This window comes from Pyrus communis, chromosome 4, assembly GCF_041283825.1.
Source record: "Pyrus communis isolate YQ-2024b chromosome 4, ASM4128382v1, whole genome shotgun sequence".
NCBI lineage: Eukaryota > Viridiplantae > Streptophyta > Magnoliopsida > Rosales > Rosaceae > Pyrus > Pyrus communis.
Window position 1 is genome coordinate 1,353,449 of NC_142568.1, and position 10,943 is coordinate 1,364,391.

At 35.7% G+C, this 10,943-nt stretch overlaps 1 protein-coding gene across 50 annotated transcripts; it reads right to left on the bottom strand.

The window, feature by feature from the left end:
- Positions 1-253: 253 nt before the first annotated feature.
- Positions 254-6,950, bottom strand: LOC137723543 (uncharacterized). Of its 50 annotated transcripts, XR_015961326.1 has the most exons (11): positions 6,081-6,761; positions 5,761-5,900; positions 5,489-5,533; positions 5,103-5,270; positions 4,891-4,943; positions 3,370-3,524; positions 2,899-3,071; positions 2,527-2,591; positions 1,982-2,159; positions 522-695; positions 254-390 (listed from the first exon to the last, which is right to left on the bottom strand). XR_015961326.1 is itself a non-coding variant. In XM_088692181.1 (9 exons), the coding sequence occupies exons 6-9, from the start codon at positions 2,947-2,949 to the stop codon at positions 681-683; spliced, it is 309 nt and encodes a 102-aa protein (XP_088548307.1). In that variant the 5' UTR covers positions 2,950-3,071; positions 4,891-4,925; positions 5,103-5,877; positions 6,081-6,438; positions 6,555-6,600; positions 6,789-6,950; the 3' UTR covers positions 419-680. The 50 variants fall into 50 exon arrangements, 5 of the variants coding, with proteins under 5 accessions (XP_088548308.1, XP_088548307.1, XP_088548305.1 ...); XR_015961318.1 differs by lacking the exons at positions 3,370-3,524; positions 5,761-5,900 and adding an exon at positions 6,789-6,947 and having other exon boundaries at positions 4,891-4,925; positions 5,103-5,527; positions 6,081-6,438; XR_015961312.1 differs by adding an exon at positions 6,789-6,947 and having other exon boundaries at positions 2,899-4,925; positions 5,103-5,877; positions 6,081-6,438; positions 6,555-6,600.
- Positions 6,951-10,943: the final 3,993 nt, after the last annotated feature.

The following is a 10,943-nucleotide window of genomic DNA, read 5'->3' on the forward strand; positions in this document are numbered from 1 at the left end:
AAATTGCAAAACCCAACTTAAAAAAACCGGTTTTTTTTTCACATCTGTTTTACATAAAAGTTTACCAAACACTATAATACTACTATTTTTTTTTTAAAAGCACATTTACAAAAAAAGTTTACCAAACACTCTGCTGCTTTGTTTCACAACTGCTTATTCTTACAGCACAGCAGAAGCAACTTTTTTTTCAAAGTACAGCAATACTAAACCAGCCCGTAGTCAGAAGCGTTTTGGCTTTTAGAAGAGTACCAGCTTAAGGAACAGCATTATAACAACTCGAAGCCTCGGATTTGTCATTTGGCTAGCTAGAAGAACGGGATCAAAAGGCCCCAAAGAAGACCAACCGACGCACAGGAAAGGGCACTTGAGAATTGCCCAACCTACGTACACCTGACCCAACCATATACATAATGTCAAAGGAACCCAATGAATCGAGTCACTTGAATATTTTCAAAACCAGGTAGAAGACAGTACTTGGAAGAGGAACTTTGAGGCTCAAATCCACACACACACACACACACCTTTCATTTCATGAGCTACAAGAAAAAAGGTAACGTCATCTTCAGCTGCTACGCCCATACCAAAATATTTGCAAGACCACCGTTCCCAGCACATCAAGCTCAACATGTTTGGGAATGTGAGGTGGTGATCGATCGTAACTCGCTTCCCGTAAAACTGGATCATTTGCCAATTCCCTGAATCAAAGACATAACTAAACTCATCAATCTGTAAATAAAATTTATCTACGCGAGAACTTCGATTAAGTACAACAAAGGAACGTGTGCCTATACCTCCAAAAAACCATAAATGTTCTCTTGCATTAAAGAATCCTAGGAGATACCAAATATAAATTTGAGAAACAACAATAAAAATGTTTAACTACTGACTAATGCTATAGCTAGTATATGTTCTTGTTCATCTTAATGTATATTAGGTAAATACTAGCAAAAATGCCCGCGCGTTGCTGCGGGACTTGAATGCACCAGCCTTAACCACATGAATAAGACATTTAACCTAAAAAAAAAAAAATTCAACATAATCATGAACGAACAAAAGGGATAGATGAGTGAAGGGTGTCGGTAAGATAAGCAGTTCGGCTTTTATATACATTCAACTGAGCTGATTACAAAAGATACAGTTGCAAAAAATGCTCTGTTTCCTGAGAAACATAAGCAACATGCATTTAACACTTATATTGCTCTTCAAGTTAAGATAGCAAAATATACGTCCAGCAGGCCAGGCACGTGTTTTAACAGCTAAACAAAAAAGCAAAAAATGTGTGTTGTTCTTGTTTCAACAGCTAATCTTTCAAGCACTAATGTATGCATTAATGTATAATATCTGAGATCCTATTTGTTTTTTATTGACTGATGCTTCAACATCATCCACCTAATTCATATCACACATCCATAGATACCTGAGAACACTTATTCTCACCACCATTGCGTTGTTACTTTAGTATGTTTTTTCACTGAGAAGAAAAGGAAAGAGCATCACGAAAAAAACTAACAATTTCAACTCTAAAACGTCACCTTATTCCTATAACCCACCTCAATCAACAACAAAAGAAGAAAAATAATTGATCCCTTCAAAGATGCTTTGATAAACTAAAAGATGTCCTACCCATCCAAACGAAAGGGGGATGTTATTTTCAGTCCCATGTGATATCGGGACAATGGAAAAATAATTGATCCCTTCAAAGACGCTTTCATAAACTAAAAGATGTCCTACCCATCCTGACGAAAGGGGGATGTTATTTTCAGTCCCATGTGATATCGGGACAATGGAAAAATAATTGATCCCTTCAAAGATGCTTTCATAAACTAAAAGATGTCCTACCCATCCAAACGAAAGGGGGATGTTATTTTCAGTCCCATGTGATAAGCATGTTTACAATCATACAGGTCAGATTTCTTTTTTAAAATAATCATTTCAATATGCCTTTCCTCAAGGAGAGACAATTACAAAGAGAGAATAATACCTGGTTTTTATTCAGACGGTAGCAAAATTCGTTATAGAGTCGTCCTCCAAGCTTTTCATCTTTTATATCAACAAACACCAAAACTGGGCAGCTTGGTATATCAACAGAAGGTTTACCATCCAAATCATGTTTAAGCAATTCATCAGCTATATACATCTCCTTCAAGAGATGTTTGGACCTACAATTTGATCCGCAGTATTCTTATTGCATGTAAAACTAATTTTGGGGAACCAAATCTTAGCAAACCAAACAAAACAAAACCCCAAATCAATTAAAAAAAAAAAAATCAGGCCAAAAGAACCCCACACCTAACAAAACCCCAGATTCGCTGAAAAAGAGATTTATCTTATTTTAGCAAAATGAATTCCAACTGGCCACAAACCAAAGCCTTGACCAAAATGAATTGCACTTAAGTGTCAACCAAATTTGCAAACATTTAAAAGTTCTTCGATTTTCACACGCCAAAACAACATATCAAATTAAAAAACCCAATGCAATGTTAGTGAAATAAACTCGCACGGTATTTTAAGCGGTAAAACAATCACCTTACAAATGAATAGGCATATCTGATTCTTCCAAATCCTTTCACCTCCATCCGAGAATACGTCCCCTGTGTCACCACAAAAACATGTAAAAAATCCAAGAAAATCAAATGCTATAAACACCAAATTCCAAACAATGATTGTATGCATATCCGAGCCACAAGGGAACCAAATTTAAAGAATTATTTGGAGATGAAAAGCCTAATGTAAACCCTAATAAAGTTCATAAATTTTATAATAATCCTCCGATGCGGGACAACATGAAGACCCTATTGTCGAGTTGTGTTTGTATTCCGTTCCAAGGACTGCGTAACTAACAAATCAGGGCTCAAAAATTGAGATTTATCTTTCAGAGGAAGTGAGAGAGAGTGTTACAGTGACAATGGCAGTGAGAGCTAAGAAATAGGAATCCATGACTCTTCCCATGGAAATTGTTCTGGATTGTTGCTCTTGAATAAAAAACTCTCTGCCTTGCTTGCAGCTGCTGAGTTATCAAAAGTGGAAAGGAAGCCCTCCGAAAATTCAATACAACAGGAAAATTTTATTTGCTGCAGTTTAACACCATCAGATTCCAAGTAAATCATACTATTTTAACAATTCTAAAGTTTAACGTCATGTGGATTTGGCAAACTAATTCTGCGCAAAAATAATATTTTGAGGATTCATAAGAATGCGAGATTGAAAGAAGAGTGCAGTGTCTTGAAATAAAAGTAACTGCAAAGGAAATTAACAGTTTGCATCATTTGAATCGAACTAAATAATAGTAATGCCATTAAATCTCTCCTCTTAGAATTACATATCATTGTTTATATGGTTTGCTGTAAATAGTAGAATTCAACTAAATACTTTCAATAAGAAGAACTGAAGGCAGTGGCCAGTTTGCCATTGCAAACACTTCCAGTAGGCTGATGGTTCATAAAGTCCCTTCCATAAGGAGGGTAATCAACCTTTCGGGGTCTGCCAACGACCGCCTTACATCCAAAGCCCCCATCTGCAGCAACCTAAACCAACCAAAATCCAAAATCCTAAAATTCCCAAACACAATAAATCCATTAGCAATTCTGAGACTTTCAAATATAAGGAGATGGACCAACACAGAGAGAAAAGACTTAAATTTACAGCAAGATGAAAGCTTTTTCAAATTTGAGGGTCAAATCTAATGAAATTTAGCAAAATGACCAAACAGATGTGGAATCTTTTGCATCCCTGGGAATTCTGGATTAGGTTCATACGGAGATGAAGATATAAGCAATGTCTATAGGGATTTTAATTTGGTAATTGTTCTTTTATTCTTGAAGAGATGCTAGAGTAAAAGTTTCAAAGACTAATTCTAAAGTTTTCTCTAATAAATAAGTGTAGGCTGAATGGTTCATTGCTATTGAGAAAAGAAAACACCTTGACAAAGTGGAAGCAATCTTATCGTGTGTGTTAAGCTTTTTTGATTATTGGAAACCCATGATATACAATCATGAGCTCTACGTAAAGAAACATTGGAATTGTCGTGAGAAAAAATCAATTACCAACCACATGACCACAATTTAAGCCTCGCCTTGCTTGCTAATTGTGGGGTTTTAAAGCTAGAAGCCCATTAAACATTGACAGACACCAGACTCCACAATGATGCAAATTTCTATTGCATATCTGACCGAAACAACCTTCACACAGAATGTCCACTTAGAAGCCTACTCCCTACAACCAATTTTAAAACATGCATAGAAATTTTGCATGTTTGATTTCTGAACAATCAGTATCTAACCTAGTAGAACTTTGGAAATGCTTCACAAAAGAATACGTATAGGGTGGACTAATATATATATATGTGTGTGTGCGTGCGTGTGTTTGTCCAACTGTCCATAAATTCCTTGCCAAATCAACCTTGACCCATTCGAATCTATAAATTTGAATTTGTTTAAATTCCCATGGCTACACTTCTTCACAAACACTTATCAGCTGCTAATAATTAAACTGACCAGCTATGATTACTGTGCTGAGCTACAGGATACAAAATGTGTGATATAATTCTGTTTGTTTAGTAAAACTATTACACAGCTAATTTTTCTCTCGCCTCTCTTTTCCTTTCAATAATGATTGATACAAAACAGCCATTCTTCATTGGGAATCAAGGATTGCAACATTAATATTATCAATGATCGACAATGTAAATTGACCCAAAAAAAGGATAGTCCACATTAAAATATGTTAAGACCTAAAACATTCTTCTACATCCACCAAAAATCTTCACTTTTTAAATCCTCTAAAATTATATCGTGGTCAAATACATTTGAATTTTCATAAGCTTTATGCTGTTAAAAGTTTAAAATCAGATAATAAAACATAAGTAAGCAGAGGATAGGAAGTCAATGAAACCTGCAATGTTAAATCCCGAGTCGGCAGCACGTTTCCTGCAATGGTTCACATGGCTACCTCAAAACAGGTTGACAATTAAGCTTCATTATGAATGGAAAGATTAATAGATGACAATTAAGAAGGATCAAGAGAAACAAAAAAGCCAATGAACTGATGAAAGAGCAAAAAAGAGAAACAAAAAACCTCAATTAAGCAATTAAATGGAGTATTACTTGATAGAGCTGGAAAAGTACCCAGGTCCTCAGAGAGAGGATCAAGAGTGACTGATGAGAGTGCAGAGAAACGAATGATTGAGAAATTCAAGCTCTGAGCTCAAAGTTGGGGCTTCCACTTTCCAACTGGGGAAGAAATAACAGACGAAACACAGAGAGCCAATCCACCTAAAATATTAATCAAATGGGTTTTCTTCTAATTCAAAATTTGGACCACCCAAATTCCGATGAAGCAATAACCATTCAAAATTCCAACAGATTGAAGCCCTCACAGACTATAAATCATCAATACCCACCAGTAAAAATTTTGAAAACAGTAATAATGAAGGAAAAAGAAATTAAAGATGCGAGCCATTCTCTAAATCTCAGACACCAATCCAAATTACCAGTAATTTGCACACCAATCTCAGACACCGGAATGTTGGCTGCAGCTAAATAAACAACATATTAGGACCAAGTAACTTTCTGTTTTGAGCCACACACACACACACACACACAAAATATGATACAAAACTGTAAAAAAAGCATTAAAAGGCATTCTCAAAATACACAAAAATATAAGATCAGATGAATCCCTACGTATTCGAGTTTCCGAGCACAAAAAAAATTTACATTCTTCAATAATAAAAACCCAAAGAAAAAAGCTGAAATTATATACCTCAAGCACAAACAGCGTAGAAGCCTACACGATATACAAACAACAACAACAACAACAAAGCCTTTTCTCACCAAGTGGGGTCGGCTATATGAATCCTAGAATGATATTTACGCTCCCCTGAAAAATGAAAACCACCGTTTCTTGAAAATACAAAGAGAACCAAATCATACACCCACACTCAGAATTCCAACATAAAAACAAAACCCCAAATTATTTTTTTTACGCAATGACTCATTTATTTATAAATTCAAGAAGCAGTAAAATCCAAACAACTCTTTCGTTTATGAACAACCCAACTTCTGTAGAACAGATGTGAATACCTGCATGAACATTCGACGCGTAACCCATTGCTCAATCCTTCGAGTAAAAGTTAAACAAATGCCAATATAGTAGTTTGAGGGAGGCGCATTGCTACAGACGAAGTTGAAGGAAAATAGAAGCTCTGCAGATAGCAGGCTGGGATCCACAACTATTCAAAAATTGAAGATCCCAGTAGCAGGACAGTGAAGAAATCCCCGGGAGAGTGCAGAAACACAAAATCAAAGCTCTAGCCAGCTGGGACCGAGAACCATTCAAAATTGAAGATCCCGAAGCAGGGCAGTAGGGAAGCACAAAAATCCCAGGGGCCAAGGGAGTGCAGAAGAACAAAACCAATGAAGCAGAAGAAGCAGACGACACCTCAACACAAAAAGCAAAGAAAAAAGTAGAGAGTTTTAGTGGCAAGGGTAGAAATTTCATTTAATATTGGCATGAACATGATAATCCAAGCAAAACAACTGAGGAAGTCTTTTTACCTAGCCGCAGCATGAGCAATGTCAAATCCACCCATATGTCAAAACCCTATACTTAATTTTCATATAAAAAAAATCCAAATAGAAAATCAAGACAAATCATAGTTGTTGGATTCGGTGAAATGGTGTCCGAATCCCGTATCGGTACGTACGTACCAGTACTTTTTGGATTCGGTGGTCTGGTTCATCCAATAATCTCTAATAATTTTTAATCAGAAAACAGAAAAGAAAAAACACCTGTATTTTTTGGGAAGAGAGGATGGAAACAACTGGAATTTTGGGAAGCTCTGTGCTTCTGGTTTTCATCAGGTAGAGGGCAGACGAAGAGGGAGAGGAAGAGAGATAAAATGTTTAGTTTAATTGTAATTTTCAACTTTTTTGTTGTGTTAGTGGGGGATCCATCTGGAGTGTTGATTTTTTTTAGGAGAAGTAAGGAGGGACAAGGATTGTTTGTCCTCCCATTTTTTTGTGCCTTTCTGTTTTGAATAATCATGGTTAAAGCACGTTAATATTTTATAGAGATAATAAGACAAAAATAAATAGTAATATAAAATGTTGACGTAGTTTAACCATGACCACGCAAACAAGAGGGCACGAAAAATGGAAGGGCAGACAATCCTTGTCCAGTAAAGAGTGGGAGGCTGATAGCATTTCCCCAAGTTCGATATTAATTTAATATTTATATTAGCATATAGGCACACACAAAATATGAGAAAATTTGTATTTTTGTTTTTGAAATAGGAGAAAAGAAGGGAGTGATGGCAACGTGGGAGTGGGAAGTTTTGTTTTGTTTTTCTTTTTTTTTTTTTAATTAAAAATATGTTATGATTACATGTTTACTCCTTGTGTGATTTTCAAAACCCAACATGCGAAGGGTTAATTAAAGGGTTTAGGGTTTAGAGTACTTGCTATTTGTTCTGTTAGTATCATGATTTTCATTAAGTGAACACATCTCAAGGCGACAAAGTGGAGGGATTGTTTTTGCCAAGTCATCGTTTTGGGTTTGGGGAGTGGGGAGGGTTAAACCCTCGAGGGAGAGTGTCTTTACAAATTTAATTTGCTTTTATATCCGATTGTATTGAAGTAATTGTAGGTTGCATGACATTACTGTTCAATTATAGCTTTGGTCGAGGGCCCTTGCAATTTACTCAACATTTCACCTAGGCCTTGAGCTTTCGTATTCTTCACGGAACCAAATTAGTTGTGTTGGATTCAAAATATTCCTAAATTTTTTTTGTTTTATTTTTTGGTGTGTCTTTGATCATTTAGCTGAAATTTCATTAGATTTCGTCGTTAAATTTGAAAGTCTTAGGGTTGCTAACGGATTTACTTTTTGTAAATTTCAAAAATTTGGATTGTTGGAGGAAGCAGTTGATTTCTTGACGTTTTGAGGTATATAATTATGCGCCATCATTTTTTTTCAAAGCCTAATTAGTTATCTACCTTTTTTACTTATATTCGTGAAGCTTTCATGCTTGGATTTTAAATATATGATTCATTTTTGTTCGTTTTAGCTTACATTGGAACTGAGTTTCTTTTTATTTTATGTGCGTATCTGTTATCTGTCCATTTATGTCAAGGTCGAGTAACTAAGCATGTATTTGGTGGTTTGAGCTTAGAATGGAATTGGGGTTCTTTCTATTTTGTTCACGTATCTATATCTGTCTATTTATGTAAAGCTTGAGAAAACTGAGTAGTCAATGTATTTGTTCCAAACGCCATTCAAATTGGATAATTGGTTTATTTGTTCTAAACCCCATTAGAATTGTGTTTGCTTGGATAGTTAGATTAGGAATTTTGGTTTGACATTTTGTGATTGGGATCTAATTACAGGTTTTGTGTTGCATGACTCCATGTTTCAGTTTTTGTCCTATTTATGTGGTTAGTTTGGGATCTAATTGTCCAGTAGTTGGACCTTTTTTTTTTTTTTTTTTTCCTTTTAATTTTGTCTGTGTGATTCTATGAGGGTTGAAGGTCCCTTGCCATCTCTGTTATTCTGGTTTAGGCTAGTGTTCTTGTTTTTTTATCGAATATTGTTAGGCATTTTATCTCTGTGATTCTGTTATTGGTTGGTTGGTGTTTTAATTGGGTTTTTTTGATAGTTCCACCCCCTGCCCCCCCCCCCCCCAACCAAAACAAAACTTCAAAGAGAGCATTGTTCATTGATCAACCAAGCAAACCCGACAGGTTAAGTTTTCCTCTCAATTATCCTCTTATGTGTAAATCTTAATAAATATGGTTGCTTATCTTGGGTGTACATGTGTTATGCCGCTGATCAAAAACTGTTAGCCAATCTTTTTGCACCATTCTTTGACACTTTTTTGCATACCTATTACGATTCTCTTTAACCTTATAAATTGTACCTTCATTCACAGCAAAAAAACTCACACCGGGTAAACAGAGACAACCAATTATGCTAGAATTACCAGAGAATTCCACAAATTGGTTGTCCCTAAGATTGAGCCCGCCAACAAAGAGCCGATAGCTGCACTCAAAACAAAGTCTCAAGCCAAAAAAACCAAAGATAGGTAAATTATAATTTGTTTTACACATACACGCCTGCATAACATTTGTTATACCAATGTTTGCTAAACTATGATTCATGTTTTTTACTATAGTGATGAAGATGTTCGCCCGCCGAAAAAATGAAGGATTGCCGTCTTCGTTATGAATTGCTACAAAGCTGCTCTCTATTTTTTTGCCTGTAAAACATGTGTTGCTGAAACATTTTTTTTTAGTTTTTTTGTAACTGCTTAAACAGGTGCTTAGGTTGCAGGGCATGTATTTTGCCACCCTAACTGTAAGGGCAAAATATGTGTGGACTACATCGTCCTTTTGTAACTAATGGAAACAGGGATCCTGCATCTTTATTGCTTTGAACATTTGGGATTTTTTTTTTTTTTTTTTTTTTTTTTTTGTTTTTGTTTTTTTGTTTTTGTAACTACTTAACAGGTGCCTAGGCTACAAGGCATGCATTTTGCCATCGTAACTGCAGGGGTAAAATATGTTTGGACTGCATCTTCTGTCACGCCCCAATCCCGACATACGTCCAGAATTGACACGTGACGTCACAAAAAATCCGTATTTATCATATCCCACCTCCAGGATATGGGCAAGCACAACCCAAAAATCGAATCGTATAGTTATTTTCGTATATTTTATGGCTGCATCTAACCTCCCCATTAGACTGCCTATGTACCCTAAACAGGGATCAAGCCATTCCTAGTTCGTCATGCACAATAATTGACATATAACACAGTCAGATTAAGTCGAAAGGTATAACATTTCTCAATCAATCAATAGAACTTGACAAGCATGAAAATACTAGACTCAGGGTTACATAACAAACCCATCTGAAAAACATGATTTCCCCTCCAACTATATATAAATCATTATGTCGCAACATGATACCGCAATTCACAACATATATCACTTTAAAGAACCAACGAAGCACAATACCATTCTCTAGCCACATTTATCAACAAGTCCAATCATAACAATAACCATGATATCCAACATAACAATCTCACATGACGATTAACCTTTCCACTTCATCCATCACGTAATTCATCACGTTTTCCACATAAAATCACATTTCATAGTGTGTAACATAGTTAAGAATTAACAAAGTACACATGATTCTCTAGAAATATAAATCAACTAAAATCCTCATGATAACCACACTCATATCCAATGTCATTCCACAATCCCATCAATTAATAATGTCAACCATCACATCATCAATAACACATACAACACGTCGAAACACGTGGGCTAGAGTGACATAGTTCGACTGAAGACTACATCTTTGAAAAAGGGAAATTTTGGACCACCCAACGAAATCAAGGCATCAAAAGGGATTCCGGACCATCACTCAACGGAATCCAAGCCGAACTCAGTTCCGGACCACACAACAGAACTGAACAGAAGTCCAAGAAACATAACAATGGCTCGAAGGAACAAAACATGATTCAAGTTACTCAATTCCCAAAAAATCAACGAAACAATCTCGAGCAACAAATCCATATCACAATGGCTTATCGGTCCATTACTAGACCTCACATCTCTCAAGCAATTCAATATGCATTACAATCATGTGTCATAACTATTTCCAATACCCAAGTTAAATCACATTTCACTTCATCATACCAATCACTATGCTTCCAACATTATATTCCGATCCATAGCTTGTAACATATCAAGGAATTACGAAGCACAATATTAATGTTTAATTACGTTAATCAATCAGTGAGATAACATATCATTTCACGAATTTAATTAAAGAACTCTACATAATTCCCAATTTGGGTTAAGAATAATAACATGGTAATTCTAATTTATTTTCACAATATCTATTGTGGGTAATTCCCATCTACTCGAATTTAGGATTCT